Source organism: Mustela lutreola, chromosome 9, assembly GCF_030435805.1.
Source record: "Mustela lutreola isolate mMusLut2 chromosome 9, mMusLut2.pri, whole genome shotgun sequence".
Lineage (NCBI taxonomy): Eukaryota > Metazoa > Chordata > Mammalia > Carnivora > Mustelidae > Mustela > Mustela lutreola.
Window position 1 is genome coordinate 114,495,118 of NC_081298.1, and position 12,524 is coordinate 114,507,641.

The window sequence follows — 12,524 nt, forward strand, 5'->3', positions numbered from 1 at the left end:
TCCTAGCTGTGTTTTGTTGGTTTGTTTGTTTTTCCAGAGGAAATGAAGAGAGGAAGAGAGATGTCAGAGAAGGATGTGGTGGAGAGAGAGAGAATCACGGAGGAGGAAGGGGGTGCATGGGGAAGTGGGGTGGGGGCAGTCAGGGGCCTGTAGGAATGAGGAGGGATGCCACAGGGAAATGGAGTTTTGCTGGGCTACTACAAGAATTCGAGCTCCAACTTGGTGACTTATGGGAACTGAAAGTAGGTTCCCTTGTGCTTGCAAGACCGCAAGTTAAACGAAGATGAAAGTGAAGGTCTGCTTGTCACTGAGAGCTGAATGTACTTGGATATTCCCCCCGGGTTCCACAAGAATAAGTGTCCAGTGGACAATTGGGGTGCTTTGCCAACCCTGAACAAGCAGACCTTTGTCGAGAACAGGAGAAAGAACATCAGTTTGATAAGAAGCTTTTTCATCCTCCCCTCCAAAAAAAGAAATAAAATAAAAATTAAAAAAAAAAAAAAAAGCTTTTTCAAACCATCTACAAGTCAAGCAAAGACTCCCCTGTGTCTATAGCTCCAAGAAGACACAGATACCAAAGAAGGTGTCCAGCCACCTGTGAAAAGATACAAGGATTTCTTCACTCCAGTCTTCCGACCCTCCCCGTCCCACGCCACTAGTCTCCACATAATTGAAGCCAGCTGGTCCATCAACACAAGTGGAGGGGCTTCCCGATCTAAGCCCTTATGGCTGGTACAGTGGGCTCAGAAGATCTAAGTAATCCCTGACAAGATCAGAGGGAATTTGGAGGGGCGGCTAGAAGACAGTCTGTCTGTGGAGGAGAACACTAAGTTGATGGAGGAAAGCACCACTGACTGGACTGAAAGAGTAAAATACTGTACCTGTGAAAGTTCTCGATGTGATAGCTTTCTCCCCACCCAAGGTTACCATGACTTTCAGTGTGACACTGAACGATGTTAGGGTCTAATGCCATGGTGAGATCTGCCTGTGAGATGGGTTGTCCATATAGGTTATGTAATATTCCTTAGATGATGTCTTGTCTTTTTCTCTTTCTTTACTCCTCTCTTGGCCTTGCCTGGCCTCACCTGGCCTACGCTTCTTTCTCTTCTTTTGGGAAAGCTGCCTTCTGCTATACCGTGACCAGTGTCCTTGCAGAATTGGAGGGCTGGTAACTTGGCTGGGGTCCAGCTGCCTCCTGGACGACATGTCCACTGGGGTAATAGTTTGAGATTTCAGGGTGAGGGTCAGAAAAGGGTAATGTTCCCATCAAGTATCACAGAAACACAAAAGTTCTATGAAAAGCAATGGCCTACAGTGGGTTCTGTACCAATATTGGAAAAAAAATTTATTTAACAAGGATATTATTGAAATCAGAGAGGAGTGTGGAGGAGGTGAGCCAGGAGACGGAGAGCAGAAGGAGAAAGAAGCAAACAATGCAGACACACACGTAACCTGCTTCCTTGTTTGGCCTAGAGCCACACCTGACTCCCAGAAGCAGCTTTTTCACAAAGATAAAAGTATAAGCACTCAACTTCTCATCTATTCCTTACTAGGGTTGAGATGATAGCGAGTAATTTGAGTAGTTCATTCTTTTTAAAACCTTCCAAGTTATTTCAACTCCCACAATACAGGACTTAAACAGGGAAATAAATTAAAAGCCATCAAAGAAAACCCGGTTAGAGTTTCAAATCAATAGCTTTGCTCTTGCCCATCTAATTTTAGGCCAGAATAACTCCTGAGCTCCAGTCCCAGGACGTGACCAGATTTGAGGGGTGCTGATGACGAAGCATGTGCCACCTGGTGGTGATCCGTGGCACACGGCCTTCTTGGCGGATGTTCAGCTCAGGAGCCTGACGGGCAATCCCCTCAGGCTGACCTTGCCGCCCCCCCCCCCCCCCCCCCCCCGGCCCACGACCTTCTACCAAGGATTCTGACAGATAGGACTGTTTGATCATGAGCTTGTAACTCTATCTAGGCATATCAGACCAGGGAAAACCAAGAACTGCAACTTCTGTGATACTCTAACAAATGAACAACCTCCCACAAGGTCCACTCAGACCTCAGCTGGTGGCTGGGGCCCCCTGCAGCTTCCAGCCCTTTCGTTCAGCCAGGGGCAGGCCTGGCTTAAAATACGCTGAGAAGGCTGTTGAGGGCTTTACTTTTCTCCAGGAAAAACCTGGAGTTTTATCGTGTAGGTTTGAAAAGATGTGACAACCTCAGTTTTGAGGGTCCAATTGTAGTTACACTGGGTTTTATTCTCACCCCCGGGGTTACTTTACAGCAGGGGTGGAAAGTGCTGGTGGCTTGCAATGTCTGATGGGAAAGGTGGGGCATGTTGCTAATTTATTTTCATCTTGCATGGGGAAAATGCCAGAAGAAGAAAGGAATAATCTCGTTCTGTTGTGTATTTCGTTCAGCCGGCCTATTTAAAGTACCCAAGGAGGCTTCAGAAAAGCTTAGGAAAAAGAAGAAATGTAGTGAGTGAAGGAGGATATTGGAAATCTAAGCCCAAGGTGGAAAAATGGCAACACTGCTAAGCTCAGAACTCGAGTCTTTATATTAGTCCTAAGAGTATTGACTTATAGCTTCACTTGTCTTGGTTATGAAAAGAAAAAAGAAGGTTAGCTTAGTAAATAACTAACATCAATAGCATTATTGTGGATGTGAGAAATAACTGCTTTTATATTATATAATTATATGATATTATATGACTATATGGTAGTTTTAAACTTTTTTTAATCTCAGGCTTTGCGGAGCGGGGGGCGGGGGGGAGATAGGTCATGAGTCATGAAAGAACATCCTAGAAAAGCAGGAAGTGATGGCAAGTAGGAGAGAGCTTCAGTGAGCCAAGAACATTTCTAGCATCCCTACCTGACAAATCAGTTGAGATCTGAAGGGAAGTTTACACTGAAATAGGAAGAGTCATCTGGCTAAGAAACCCGACATGCTGATAGTCAGGTGATGTCTTGGAAACGACATGGTCCTCAGAGGAGTGGTGGGATGTGGAAAGGTCACAAGGACAGGGGGAGACAAGCCTGGGTTCGAATCCTCACACTAACTGACTATTTGGCTTTAAAGCCCTCTGGGCCTTAGTTTCTTCATCTACAAGTTAGTCTTCACAGAGTTCTTGTGAAGATCTCATGAAGTTATCAATGAAGCACCTGGTTACTGTGTTCCAGAGTAAACAATTCTCTCTTTCTCTCTCGTTGCCCCATCCCCAAATTTTCAGAGATGAGGAGGAAATGCTGCTGGCTTAGAATCTCGGATGTGGAAGCAAAACTACACCAAAAGGTAGACTTGCCTTTTGATTTCATTAATGTAAATGGAGCAGGTCTCTAGCAACAGCGAGATAGCTAGAGTCCAGACAGACATCTCAGAGGGCTGAAGGGGCAGTGTGGGAGGGGAGCATGAGCCCGATTCCAGACGGGGAAGGAACAACCAGCGAGAATCCAGGGGGCCACTGAAAGAGGGTGATGCTCTGTCCAGGGCCTCCAGAGGTCAGAGCTTTAGCCCTGTCACATTACCCTTTCTGTTCCTTGTTTTCTGTACTTTGCTTTGCAGTAAAATGATTCTTAAAAAGAGTCAAGCCACTTTCGAGTCTGTTGGGGAATATTCCCTCACCTCGGACATTTAGATGGGGGGAGCATCGTGTTCTGGTGACTACGTATATTGCTGGCAGCCGCAAAGCCAAGTAAAATTGGGGGATGTTAAAGAGTGAGAAAATACAATTACAGGCTTCCCGAGATAGATTCACGATTTATGAGCCACCAGTGTCTATAACCCAATTGACTATTTAGACTATTAATGCTACGTTTATCTGTAATAGTCCATAATCCAGACTTTCCATTCTTTCGGTTTGGCCTTTTCCTCAACTAATCTGGATTATCACATCTTCACGATGTTAGTCCTTTCCACCAAATCAGAGTTTCCTCCTTCCTGCTTTTCTTAATGGAGGAGAAGCAGAGAAGATATAAAGATGATGAACAGAAGGACCGAGGGATATTGTAATCTTGGAGTTAGCATGCCTTTCGAATAGACCCTGTGGAAGCACGCCCCACCACACACACACACATAAACACACACACACACACACACACCACTTATGCACCGTCTAGTACTGTGGGATCACGAGGATATACATATAAGAAAGGTCCAAGTCCAGAGTTAATCAGCCCTGTGCCATTTACGTAATGGCTGCTTAATATTTCAGACCTCCACCACGTCCATTCCCGCCTACCTCCATGAGACCTGAGATCCCAGGAGGAGACGTAGATGGCAACAGAGAGCAATGTCTCCCTCACCCATAGCATTTATCCCCCCTTTGGGTTCTTTACAGACACTCCAGGGACACTGAAAATCTCAGAGACTATAATTCATTTTCTTATCTGCCCTAAGTCTAAATTTGAGACTTGCCAGGTGTTACCTGCTGTCACTGCCTATGCTCTTTTCAAAGACTATTTCTGGAACTCTTCACAGGTCCCAGAATTCCCCAAGTGGAAACAATAAACAACTTACCTTAAATTTTAATCAATCTGAAAAGCAAAGGCAATGAACACATGGATACCTTCTCTCTTTGGAATTCCTCTTTCCATCTGACCCTTGGAATGTTGCCTTGATCTTCAGGATCAGAGAGATGTTAATGACATATTTTCTCTCTGACTCAAGCAGTTCCAGAGCCACAGTCTGTCTTTTAGCTTTAAAAAACAAATCAAAGAGGAAATTGTCAACCATTCCTTCCCAAAATCGATCAAATGATAGAAAGCAATAAAAAGACATTGAAAGCAATAAAAAGAGACATCAGCAAGTTTTCAGAAGATGGAAAACAGAATGGAAACATGGTAATTAATCTAGCAGTGTAAGGGCACAGAATCTTGGTGTTCTCATCTGCAGATGGAAAATCTGCTGAGAAGCAGAAAGACTCAAGTAGTGAAGGCACCAGGTACCACAGAAAGTACAAATAAGAAGCAATGCTGAAAACAGGAGACTTAGTCTACATACAGGGCAATTGAACTTCCAGGATCTTCTCCCCATGCCAGATGGCTTCCTCATTCACCACCACCAACACCCCCGCCCCCGCCACTACCCCCTGCCATGAGAAGATGGGAAAAATTAAACTAGAAGGGCCCTTATCTTTGGGGTCTGGACTCAAGACTGTAGAGGGAAGGGTTAAGATGCCAACATGAAAACAAGGGGACTCAGAGAAGGCTTGCATACTGAATGGAGAGACTCCAGTAACCCCTCTCCCTGCAGGTCTTCCCACAATGCCAGCAGCCAGAGTTATACTCTCCAGGCAGGAGACTGGAGGATCTTTCACTGAAGAAAATGAACAACCCAAGGGAAAAGGACCAACAGATACTGACATAAAGAGGTCAGCCACCAAAAGTTAATTTGCCACCGGATTAGCCTATAGTGAAGTCCATTTACTGATAAGCTTGTCCAACACAGAATTGTCATTTCTTTTTATTTAGGGCCTTTCTCTTGGATATATATATTTTTTAAAAAATCAGATAAGCATCCTCAGACATTTGAATTAAACTTACACCATAAATGAAAGAGAAGAAAAAGGTATATATACATTTTTAATAAGTATAGACAATGCAGGGGATGTATTATATGGCATGGTTAATAGTGTTGTTTTGCATAATTGAAAGTTGCTCAAAGAAAAAAAAATTTGTAGCTATGAATGGTGATGATGTTAACTAGACTTATTGTGGTGATCATTTCACTATATATACAAATATCAAATCATTATGTTGTACATCTGGAACTAATATAATGTTGTATGTCAATTATACATTAATTTAAAAAAAGAGACAACACAGAAACAAAACTTTTTAAAAAATCCTATAATTAAGGGGTACCTGGATGACTCAGTTGGTGAAGCACTGACTTTTTTTTTTTTAATTTAATTTTATGTATTTATTTGACAGAGAGAGAGAGAGCACAAACAGGGAGAATGCCAGGCAAAAGGAGAGGGAGAGACAGGCTCCCTACTCAGCAGGGAATCCAATGTGGGACTCCATCCTAGGGGTCATGACCTGAGCTGAAAGCAGATGGTTAATGGACTGAGCCACCCAGGTGCCCCAGTGGAGCACAGATTCTGGATTTCAGGTGGGGTCCTGGTCTGGGGTCTTAGGATCCAGCCCCGCATTGGGCACCCTGCTCAGCAGGGAGTTTGCTCAAAAATTCTTTCTCTCTCCCTCTGCCCCTCCCACCACTCACACATTCTCTCTCTATAATAAATAAATAAATCTTTTTTTTAAAAATCCCATGATTAATGTCCTCAAAGAGATACGAGAAAAACATTCTGCCTATTTAATAGTTACAGGATGCTACTCTTTTTTTTTCTTAAGAGAAGAGAACATTCCAAAAAGAAAAAAGGAGGAAGAGGAGAAAATTTTGGCATTTTTTCAAAGATAAAAGGGTGGCAGATAAATCCTGCCTTCTTCCCCACTCCCCGCCAAAACAAGAAAGAGACATGATGAAGAAAAAGAGACTAGAAAAAGATGGTAGTGGAGAACATCAATCCAGGAAACCCAACGTCAAATTAGTAGAAATTTTAGAGAAAAGAAAGAAAATGGGTGAAAGGATATTATCAAATTAATAATAGAAAAAAAAATACCAGGAGACACCTTTCTGGAGGAAAGGGCCCACTGTGCACAGCATAATTAATGAAGAAGATTCTCACACTGCTGTGACACGTTAGCATACCAAAGGTGAAGATCCTAAAAGTTACCAGAGAGAATAATCAGGTACAATACAAAGGACTGGGGATCAGAATGGTATAGCACATTCCAAGAGTAACATTGGAAACTAGAGGACAGTGGAACAATTGGTTCAAAATGATGAGGGAAAATGATTTTGTATTCACCTAAATTATTAACAAAGCATATGGAAGCTACTGGACGATGGGTTCTATGAAACAAGAAGTAAACCAAGAAACCAACAAGGACACACAAGACAAAAACAAACAAAAGGGAATCTAACATAAGAGAACTATGAAAGGAATTCCTCGGAAGAGTGGAAAGTCCCAGGATGGCAACAGTAACAACAGGCCTGAATGGGGTAGGATGACAGAGGACTCTAGGGCAAAGACTTTGGTGGGGAAGGAAAGAAGAAGAATGTAAATGATAGATTTTCCATTACACTGCTAAGAAAAATTAAAGAAGACCTATATAAAGGGAGATATATACCATGTTCTTTGATTGGAACACTCAATACTGTCAAGTTGTAAATTCTCTACTCATTGGAATAAAAAGAATATAGAGTCTAGAATTAGACCCACCTATATGTGAATCACTTGATGTTCTTTACACAATTCAATATGGAAAGAAACAAAGATATTTTTAATAAAAGGTGCTGAAGCAGTTGGACAGCCATATGAGAAAAAAATGAACCTGGATTCCTTCCTCACACCATACATCAAAATCTATTCAAAATAAATAATAGATTGGAGCTCCTGGCAGACTCAATCTGTAGAGCATGCAACTCTAGATCTTGGGGTCATGAGTCTGAGCCCCACATTGGGCATAGAGTTTACCTAAAAAAATCTAAAAAAAAGATAAGTAATAGATCTATATGTGAAAATTCAAACTATAAAGATTTTAGAAGAAAACATACTAGAATATCTCTACAACTTTGGGATAGGCAAAAAATCTCTTGGAAGGACACATAAGTCACAATCTATTTAAAAAAGTTAAAATTGACTAACTTCCCCAAAATTAAGAACATCTATTCATCAAAAGACTATTAAGAATATGACAAGGCGGGTGCTTGGGTGGCTCAGTGGGTTGAGCCGCTGCCTTCAGCTCGGGTCATGATCTCAGGGTCCTGGGATCGAGTCCCGCTTCCTCCTCTCTCTCTCTCTGCCTGCCTCTCTGCCTACTTGTGATCTCTCTCTGTCAAATAAATAAATAAAATCTTAAAAAAAAAAGAATATGACAAGGCAAGCCATATGCTAGAATAAAATATTCTCCACACATACATCTAATAAAGAAATCATATCCAAAATAGATTAAGAAATTCTACTAATTGATAATAAGAAGATAATGCACTTTAAATGTTGGACAAAGGACTTACACAGGCACTTCATAAAAGAAGATGTACAAATAACTAAAACCACATGAACAGATGCTCAACATCATTAGTCATCAGGGAAGGGCAAATTTAAACTACAATACCAGTATACCTCCCTGAGAATGGCTAAAACTTAAAATATTGGGAAGCGTGTGAAGCAACCAGAACTCGTGGACATTACTGGATGGAGTATAAAATGCCCCAACCACTTTGGAAAACTGTTTGATGTTTTCTTTCAAAGTTTAGTATAATCCTGTCTCCTAATCCAGAGATTCCACTCCTACATATGAATCCAAGAGAAATGAGGGCTGACATCCAAAAAAAACTTGTACAAGAATATTCATATCCATTTTGCTCATAATAGCCCTGGACTGGTAACAATCCAAACATCCATCAACAGGAGAACAGGTAAGCAAATTGTGGTAAATTTATTTAATGATTGAAAAAAGAAATGAACTACACATTATACTGAGAGAAAGAAGCCTGACTCAAAAGAGTACACATTGTATTATTCCCTCTGTATGAGGTCCAAGAACAGATGAAACTAATCTACAGTGACAGAAGTTACCATAGTGGTTCTTCAGGTGGTAAGATGCATGAGAGAACTCTCTGGGGTAACAGAACTGTTGTAATCTGATCCAAGCAGTGATCACAAGAGGCTACACATACATATAGAAAAAGTCAATGAGCTTAAACTTAACCTTTATGAACTTTGCTGTATATAAATTATCCCCCAGTAAAATACTGATTTAAAAAAGGCAACATAAACCTGCTTTAAAACATGGAAGCAAGTACCAGAAGAAACTGTGAAAACAATTTAAAGTGCTTGCTGTTTTCTTCCTAGTAAATGTTTTAGTACTATTTAATCTTGCACATGTTCGATAGTAAAAATTAATTTTTTAAAATTGCCTTCCACTGGGGCACCTGGGTGGCTCAGTGGGTTAAAGCCTCTGCCTTCGGTTCAGGTCATGATCCCAGGGTCCTGGGATGGAGCCCCACATCAGGCTCTCTGCTCCGCGGAGGGCCTGCTTCCTCCTCTCTCTCTGCCTGCCTCCTTGCCTACTTGTGATCTCTCTCTCTGTCAAATGAATAAATAAAATCTTTAAAAAAAAATTGCCTTCCACAAAATATTTGGGGGGAAGTGCCATTATGTGACCTCTAATAAGTGTTGAGTAACAATCTGTGATACAAAGGAGAGGAAGGAAGGGAGAAGGAGAGAGGAGGACATTCCCTGTTGCTGTGTTTGGTATTTCGGTGGCAGAATACTGATCCAAAATGCACATATTGAAGATTTCGCATCACTGACTACATAGTTCACACAATGCTGCCCTCCTCATCACCAACTTTATGCTTTTGTCCCCCCCAAGTCATGGATACTCAGATTAGAGGTGCTGGTCCCAAGCTGGCCATGTGACCTCAGGTGGGTCCCTCCACCTCCATAGTCTTTAGCATTCATCTGAAAAGGCAACTGGAGACTAAGTGGTCTCATATGTCCCCTGAACCTATACTGCAGGGATTCTAGCCTATAGGTTTCCTATTCTGCACAATTTCAGCCTGTTATTTCCTCTCGGGACTTACCAGCTAAAGAGGTTTCACATAAAACATTTTCCAAGGAGCTGTGTCTGCCCTGGCCAGCATCCTTGAGTTTATCTGGGTGGTCTTTCGTGACATATTCCTCGCCCCATTCTTTGCCATCCTTTGGCTGCCTCCACACACCAGATGAGAGATGGCTCTTGGGCTGGATATCAGCCGAGAGGCAAGACTTCAGGTTTTCTTCTGCTTCTGGAGTTGTTGGGTTCATCCCTGAAAAATAACACCTGCTGTCCAGATCTGACTTAAAAAAAAAAAAAAAACCAACTGTATTTTTTATTAACTCTGAAATATTATGCCCCTGTATGGGTACAAACTGTCCCTCAAGGATTAAATACATCAACTAAGGTTTAAAAGTGTCCACAGTGGCAAAGGATCTGTCTCCAGCCTATGCATCCTCGACGTAGTCTCTAATAAATAAGGCATTTTTAAACGATAAATTTATAAAATAGTATAATTAATTTGTAGTAAGTGTCCATTGACTCCCTGTATCTCCTTCCTTTTAGGCAAGCACATCAGGGGGAAAAATGCAGAGGAAGAAAGATGCCAAAGACAATGTTTTCTTTTGGAATATGTCATCCTTGGCCCTGATAATGGTAAGTTGCAAAAAGGAAGGAGGAATGGAGGGAGGGAAGATGAAATAATTTATAAAATACTGGTGGATAACTTTTAAATTAAGTAAACTATTAAATGTGTCCATATAAAATTTATTTTATGCTACATATACCTATGAGTTTCTTAGCAAATATTATCTCAGTGGTAATTGACATGAGCCGGGAAGAAGCAAGAATACTGGTTTTGTCTTGAACTTCTCCACCCCCTCTCTCTCCTTGGTTTAACTGAATCACTGACTTACTCCACTAGACATCTTGGAGCCTTAGTAACCACAGTGCTTTATCTTGCCTGACTATTTTCAAGCCTGGTTTGGGACCGAGGGACTAGAAGCGAGGAAGTTAAGTTGGAAGCTGGGAAAGGGTAGAGTTTCCAGAAAAGAACTAAACACAGAGCTACTTACCAGGACCCATCATCCCCTTCACATTACTGTCTGCGACATGCATGGATCTGGACTCTTGGGCTGCAGAGAAAGGAAAATTTCCATCAGTATCCTCTAACAGGGGCTGGCACCTTCTATGAGCCAGACACTTGGGACAGACTCAGAGTTGACAGCTTACTGAGGGAGACAGAAGAGCCAAAAATAAAATAAAATTTCAAGCGCTCACTATTTTCACATTTGTAAGAATATATAATAAGTGGCACTTACCTCCTAAACTACCACAGAATTAAATGAGTTAATTTGTGTAAACTGCACAAAGTAAGAGCTAAATTCTTGTCTAACTATGATGGTGAGGATGAAGAGAGTCAGAGCGATGCTGTCCAGACGTAAGTCAGACCCTGCCACTCCTCTGCTTAGCCCTCTCATGGCTTCCCCGGTCAACATAGAAGCCCAAGGCTTTATAATGACCATAAAGCCCTAAAATATCTTCCCTCTCCCATGCCTGCTGTTTCCTGCTTTTCTTAAAAACTTCATCTTCCAGGGCGCCTGGGTGGCTCAGTGGGTTAGGCCGCTGCCTTCGGCTCAGGTCATGATCTCAGAGTCCTGGGATCGAGTCCCGCATCGGGCTCTCTGCTCAGCGGAGAGCCTGCTTCCCTCTCTCTCTGCCTGCCTCTCCATCTACTTGTGATTTCTCTCTGTCAAATAAATAAATAAAATCTCTAAAAAAAAAAAAATAAATAAATAAATAAAAACAAACAAAAACTTCATCTTCTGTCGTCTCTCTTGTTCACTCTGCCTTAGCGCCACTGTTCCTGCTCCAACTTGAACATCTCAACGATGTTCCCGCCAGGACCTTGGCATGGGCTGTTCCCTTTCTTCCCCCTCTGTATGCATCCTCACACCCTCACTTCCTTCCGGTCTTTACCTGGCCCTGTTCTCTAAAATTACAGCGGTGTTTCCCTATTTTTCTCCCTATCACTAACAAATGACACATTTTATCTAGCTTGTTTGTTGTCGGCTTCCACGAGGGCAGGGATGTTTATCGTTTTGTTCATTACTATCTCTCACCATCTACATCAGCGTCTGGGGTGATGGATGGATAGAAGGAAAGACAGACAGGTAGTGGGACAGTCAGCACCTTGACTGCAACCTCATGAAAGACCTTGAGCCAGAGGCACCCACAGATTCCTGACTCGGAGAAACTAGAACATGATGAATATTTTGCTATTTTAAGCTACTGAATTTTGGAGCAATAAGCAACAATTGCACCATTTTATAACAGTGGGTAAGTGGGTAAGCCAACCCTTTCTAAAGTTTGGCCCTTGGATCCTGAGTTTTAGCATAACCTATCCTATCCAGAATGTCTTCTTATGGCACATTATTTGGGAAAAATTCTGCAGTAACTCAGTTGACTAAACTACGTTATATAAGCCACTTCTATTACAACAGGGAAGTAAGGAAGAGTTGCTACCACACAGCTCATTGAACTCCATCTAAGCACTTCGCAAATATAATTTTTAATCTTTTATCTTATGAACACGTTCAACTTCCCCAGCAGACCTGGCATTGATCTGACCTCTCCTTTCCGAGGCAATCCTATATTCTTTCCTAATAAGACCATCTTTTCACATCCTGCTCCTTGTGACATGGAGCAGAGAAAATAGAACCACCTGTGATGAACCTGCTCGGTCCCCAGATGGATCAGTGAGTTTTCCCAGGCTGCACCTATCAGTCTCTAAAGTACCAACTCAAAGGGATAAAAAAAACTACAAAGAAAAAAGCAGATTCATACTTTGAAGTTATACAGATTAAAAGCCATCTGATTTAGATTTTTTAATTTAGTGATTTAAAACACATTCATCGT

The 12,524-nt window shown here is 41.8% G+C and overlaps 1 protein-coding gene across 15 annotated transcripts in view; it reads right to left on the reverse strand.

The window, feature by feature from the left end:
• Nucleotides 1–12,524, reverse strand: part of ARHGEF33 (Rho guanine nucleotide exchange factor 33) — a 129,569-nt gene that overhangs the window by 75,785 nt on the left and 41,260 nt on the right. For all 15 annotated transcript variants that reach the window (XR_009357381.1, XM_059188534.1, XM_059188531.1 and 12 more), the window contains 3 exons: nucleotides 10,682–10,741; nucleotides 9,655–9,879; nucleotides 4,565–4,694 (listed from right to left, as the gene is read on the reverse strand). Coding sequence is in view for 14 of the 15 variants with exons in the window: in XM_059188534.1 (XP_059044517.1) it covers nucleotides 4,565–4,694; nucleotides 9,655–9,879; nucleotides 10,682–10,741 (415 nt within the window). In the remaining variant the exon portion in view is untranslated. The remainder of the gene's footprint in view (nucleotides 1–4,564; nucleotides 4,695–9,654; nucleotides 9,880–10,681; nucleotides 10,742–12,524) is intronic.